Source organism: Macaca thibetana, chromosome 6 (assembly GCF_024542745.1).
Source record: "Macaca thibetana thibetana isolate TM-01 chromosome 6, ASM2454274v1, whole genome shotgun sequence".
NCBI classification, from domain to species: domain Eukaryota; kingdom Metazoa; phylum Chordata; class Mammalia; order Primates; family Cercopithecidae; genus Macaca; species Macaca thibetana.
In genome coordinates, this window is record NC_065583.1 from 123,149,835 (window position 1) to 123,155,834 (window position 6,000).

General features: G+C 46.9%; 1 protein-coding gene across 1 annotated transcript in view; it reads right to left on the reverse strand.

Moving 5' to 3' along the window:
- MAP3K1 (mitogen-activated protein kinase kinase kinase 1) overlaps nucleotides 1-5,176 on the reverse strand; it is a 77,278-nt gene extending 72,102 nt beyond the window's left edge. Inside the window, exon 1 of the mRNA XM_050794656.1 lies at nucleotides 4,670-5,176. Coding sequence (XP_050650613.1) covers nucleotides 4,670-5,151 — 482 coding nt within the window. The 5' untranslated portion in view covers nucleotides 5,152-5,176. The remainder of the gene's footprint in view (nucleotides 1-4,669) is intronic.
- Between the last annotated feature and the right edge of the window lie 824 nt (nucleotides 5,177-6,000).

Here is a 6,000-nt window from a genome sequence, read left to right on the forward strand (position 1 = left end):
GGGTAGGGTATAGCAATACTAAAAGTTTCTCTTCCTGTGTGATTATCATGAATGAACCAACGTTAATTTCAGCTTCTTTATCTCCTTTCATTTATGATTTAATACAGCACAAATCAATAAATCTAAGAAACATTCAACACTAATGACTAATCCTCTCTGGCAGACATGATAGGGTGATCTAAATACAGTTTACTTGTATTACATATACAAGGCCAGGTTACAGAAACATACCTATTGGCAAACTTAGCAGAGGGTAGAGATCTAGCTCATGATCTATTAGAATTCCTGCAAAACAAATTTCTCCTTAAAAATAATCAATTAATTTGATTGTTAATTTGTAAAAGAAAATAGAAGAAGCAGAGTAGTGGAAAGAAACAGACTGTGCAGTCAGACTGACTTGGGATTGAATCCTAGCTTTCTTCTAGTTGTGTGATCATAAGGCTTTACCATCTCAGATGAGTTTGCACCTTCAGAAAACAGAAATTACACTATCTTATGGGACTGCAGTGATGATTAAATGAGATTATATAAAAATATATATATAATACATATAATAGATATTATACACACACACAGAAGGCAAAAAAGGTGATTATATAAAAGGTATCTAGGCATATCTATATGCTCAATGAATATGTTTTAAGCCACAGATAAAATCCTAATATATTTTTGCAATCTGAAAAGAGTACCTGACTAATCTCACACTTTGCAATGAACCATCTACTAATTCTGGCCCTGATTATTTCTTTCATGATTAAATATGTTCTTAAATAATTTCTTAAAGACAACTTTGGGTTACTCCTAATCTTACACATTTCCTCACATTAATACTCTACCATTTACATCTTTAAGTTGCTTAAGCTTTTAACTTAGGATATGAAAAGAGGCTAGGACTAAGGAAACAACCACATCCATACTTGACGTATTTCATAGAAGCAAAGAATTCCAAGATTAAAGGTGTAATATACAAGGAGTTCCTAAGCAGCCTCTAGAGACTATTACTTTTCCATGACACATTTTCCCATTGCCTTCTGTGTAAGAGATAGCCCTCAACCCAAGAAGATGACTAGACTACAAAATGCAAAAGTGGTGCTTTCTACCTGAGAGCATTTCTGAATGTCCCATATTTTTCCTCATGGTAATCCATTCCCCATTAACTAACTTGCCACTCCATCATTTCTTCCTTTGGGATGCACACAGGCAGTGTCAAGGACTGATTAGCCGACTCAGCCTAGGCAAGCTGTAGCTAGTTTTTTTTTTTTTTTTTTTTTTTTTGCTCTTGTTGAAAGCAAAAGAACACTCCTTTCTTCCCACATTTTGAAATCTGCAAGTTGACAACTCAGTGGCCATTTCTAAAACATGCAACATATTATGCTCGAGGTGCTATGTAAGTCGTAAAAGAATACCAATGAACAGGGCTACTTCCTGTTTTTCATATCTAACAAAATGGAGTTATTATAGTGCATTGGAAATCATATATTAAGGAATGTTGGTTAACCAGTCATTCTTGCCAAAATCAGATATGAAAAGAAAATAAAAGTTGGCAACAATTCTAGCTCTGATATTTCTCTTCCAGAATTTTATTTAATAAGGTTCATCTTTGAAGAATGCATTAATTTTCTTACCTGATTTAAAATGAAATTGAGACCATACTTAACTAAAACCTTACAAATTCATGGAATACTAACTTATGTGACTACCTTTATTTTTATAAAGTCACCAACTTAATATTTTAAGAGTAATTTTTCAGTAATAACGCTCTTATAACTCCTCTTTACTAAAAGGTCACTAAATTATATTTTTAGCCTAACAGCTTTAAAAAGGAAGTGAAATCTGAGAGCTATATGAGGATATAAAAGCAGCCTGTGAAATATCTTTAGTTTTAAACAAAAACTAACATTAACAAGTACAGCATATCTTGTTCTTTCACGGGGCCAGCAAATTGATAGTTTGGTTTTTTTAAGTTACAAAAATAGGATGGGGTAATTATATCTACCAAACTCACAATAGCCTGTTCAATGGAGAGTAACACTGTAATTTTTCTTCAAAGACAGTAAATAGGAAGAAAAAGCCCCTAAATTCTGTAATATAAGGAAAAATTCCAAACCCTTGGGCGCCACTTACAGGCGCTTTCACTGATTTCAGCTATTAACCCTGAAAAAGAGGGACAAACTTAAAATCTTCTATTTAAATGAGTATTATTTATATAACTTCTAATTCAAAGTGTATTTTCTACATCCAAAGATCGAAGGAAATTCTAAAATTAAAAAAAAAACCACAGAACTCTCAAATATTTCAAAATCTTAGATTTTCCTCTTGGAAGTATGAATGTAACTTAACAACTGTCAAAAAAAAAAAAAGTAAAACATAAAGTTCAACTGATATTTTATTGAGTTGGCTATAATCAAGGGGTTTTTTTCTAAAGCTTTAATTTAAATGGTAAGTAATCATGTATCATAACCAACATGCAACACAAAATATACACACACAAATAAGATACAAGCCGTCTCCCCACAAAGTCTTACACCAACAGATTCAAATGAATTTCAACCCAATTGTTAAGGAAAAAAAATTCACTATAATATTTCATAAGGTTAGGGAATCAACATTTTACTATAAATGAAATCTTTACATATGACATTTGGGATAAAACAACAGCATTCTGACTAGTAAAAATAATTTTTTTTAAAAAAGATTATTCTTACTAGCCCATTATTTTCTTATACTGTGCAATTATAACCTACACCTTAAGCAAAGGGTTTGAAAAAACCTCGGTTATAAAACGCGAATACTAAGCATGGATTACTTAGTCCCTAAATTCTATCTGCCTCCACCTTAGACCTCTTGTTTTGTGTCGAGACAACACTAAGCAATTTCAGTACATTATTTTTACAATGGATGCTCTTCTACTATATTCACAGCTCATTAAGAGGACTAGAATGCTGACGTTTGCTAAATTATTTATTGTATCCAAAAAGTTAGGTCTCCTTAGATACAATTTTCTTAAATTTGGGGAGTTTATCTGGAGTTCATTTAAAGTAAAAGTTGCCTTCAAAGAATTATTCTAGTTAAGTTTTAATACAATCTGCACAGAAACAGAAAAACTATAGAGGTTCATAACTCTTGTAAGAATAAATTACATGTACAAGTGCACAGAAAACTGTTATCAGTCACAAATCTCCTTTCGTCTCAGTAGTGCCATGGCACAGTGCGGAGCATGTTTTTTAGTTCTTGGGGAGGTGGAAGAGGACATCTAAATATTAAATGGATCGTGATTTTAAGCAAATAATCAAGTGGACAAAAAATGCCAGAGCACTTTAGATAATTAATCCAAACCAAGGACTCCTACTGTCAAATTCGTCTCACAAAATGACACGCTTTATTCTCATAATAAAGGTCAGGGAATTCTACAGGGCAACGAGGGACTATCACAAAAACATTTCCAGCAACTCAAAATACCCATCAAGACTTTGTGCTTTGCATACGTTAATTAGATTTTTAAAAAGCAAACAAGGACGTAGCTGTCACACTTAAAATAATTTCCTTTAACATAAAAATTTCCAGTAGCCAAAAATGGGAGAGACCAATAAACCGCTGGTCTAAATTACCTTACACATAACTGTACTTCATATGCACCAGAAGACGCATCTGAACCGAAGCCCACCGCACTGTGGCCCCTGGAATTCAGCGGGCGGCCCGCGCCGGGACACCAAGCAGGAAGCACCGCACCCGCGACGTGGTCCGCGGACCAAGCCGGAGGGGCTGCGGGGAGCAGTCACCACTGCTTTGAAACTGAATGGCTGACACATCCGGTCCTGGCTCTTACACCACTCCGCCAAATGCAAACTTCAAAGGCCAAATTCAAACTCCAAACAGAAGTCACTCAAGTGACTTAGCAGTGCAGTTCGCATTCCCAGGAACACTCAGAGCCCCTTGGGGGCCGCAATTAGACAAACCGCACTTCCTAAAAGACTGCAAGCCCCTGCGAGTGTGCAGCCTCCCGCCGCACCGCTTTGACAGGCGTTACCAAGCCGTCCTCCTCCAACCCTGCGGCCGGCGCTGGGGGCGCGCCGCCTGCGTCCGGGCCTGGCCCGCGATACCTGCCTAGGGTCTCGAGTCCCGGGCGGGCCGAGGGGCTCTGCCTGTCACGGCCGCTGGGACCTGCTACTTTCTCTTCGGCCCTCTCAGTCCCCCACCCGACCTCGGGCTTCCCACCCACCCCGCCCCTTTTCCGACCACCGCCCGCCGCAGGCTCGGGCCTCGCCCCCAATGCCTTTACCCCGGGGACACCCGTTCGGGGGCGCCGCCGCAGGGCCATGCCCCGGCCCCGGGCTCCTCGGAGAGCCCCGATTCCAGGAGTCCCACAGAGCCAGCCATGGCCCCCTACACCTTTTAGCAACGGTTCCCCGCAGAGAGGCTCGCACGCCTGTCACATGTCTGCAAACAATAACAAACTCTTCCGCACGTCCCCGTCCGGTCCCCCAGGCTCTGGGTCCGGGGCGCCGCCCGACTCCGGAGGGGTCGGGGGGTGCTCAGGGGCGCGGGTCCCGGCGAGCGGCGCGTAGCCTCACTGCGCTGAGCCCCGAGACGCCGTGCATGGTGCCCAGGGTTCATTCATTGCCCTCCGCCCGCTCCCAAGTCCCCGCCGTGCCCCGGCCGCGCTGCTCACCCGGCGGGGGCCGCTGCAGGAGGTGGCTCGGCGGCGGGCGCCCGCTTCTCCCCGGGCTCGGCCGCTGCGGGACTCGAGGCGCCGCTGTCCGGCGCGGCCACCGGCTCGGCAGGGTGGGCGCCGCCGCGGCTCGCGGCTCCGTGGGGCGGCGGCACCGCCACAGGCTGGAAGTCGGTCCCACTCCCCGCTGCGTCCGCGGGCTCCGGCGACGGGGAAGTCGAGGAGGACGGCGGTGAGGCGGCAAGGAAGAGCGGCGGCTCAGGCAGCTGGTCCAGCTCCACACTCCGCACTTTGCGCAGCTGCCGCCGCCGCCAGTCCGCTCGCTCGCGGCCCCCGCTGCCCGCTTCCCGCAGCAGTCCCGCTGCCGCCGCGGGCGCGCTGCTCGCCTTGAGGGCCCCTCCGCCGCCGCCCGCCTCAGGGCTTGCAGCCCCGGCGCCCGGGAATCCAGACGACGAGGCGCGATTCCCCGCCGCCGCCGCCATTTTCTCTCGCGGGCTACATTCGCTCGGCCCCTGCGAGGGAGGGAGGGGGCGGGGAGAGCGCAGGGGGCGGGCACTGCGCCGCCAGCGTAAGGCCTCCTGCGCCAACTGCGTGAGTGCGGCCCGCCGGGCGCCTGGCCTGGACTGACCGACGGGCGGGCGCGCTGGGTCCGGCCTGCGGCAGAGGTGCGGGCGGAGGGCGGCCCGGAGGCCGCAGGTGGGAGGGAGTGGGCTGTGCTCTCGGCCGGGCGAGAGGGCGGGCGGACGAGGTGGACTGGGAGAGGGAGGGGGCGGGGGCGCCCTGGACTCAGCGCTGCGCGCGCCGCGCCGCCAGGTAGTCCCGGCCTCACCGGCGACAGGAGGAGCTTTGGCGGCGGCGCCGCGCCGCGGGAGCTCACCGGAGGGGAGTTGCGGCTTCCGAAAGAAAGAATTAGTTCCGACTTGGGTTTCTGGTGCTTGAAAAGGACGCAGGCCAGAGGGTTTACAGTCTGTCATTCACACTGCCCTTTGCAGTGGGCGTCGAGGGACCAGGGCGCGGACCAGCCTCCCACCGACGCGCAGGTGGCGCCCGGGACCGTCGCCTGCTGCAAAGCGAAAGCAAGTCAACGTTTAGCAGGCAGGCTGCCTCGGACCAAAAAATAAAAGTTTTGTTTTTGTTTTCTTTTGAAAAGAAAACACTCCTCTATTGTCCCACTCCTATCCCTGTGCTACAAATAACAAAACTTCAAAGTTTTCTGTAATACGTTACATCCTGAAGCTGCTGATTTGGGACAACTACCCCCTACCCGCACCAAGTCCCCACAGCCTCTGAGAAACCGTGGTGGGGAGGAAAGGAAGGGGGTGTCCTGGTCG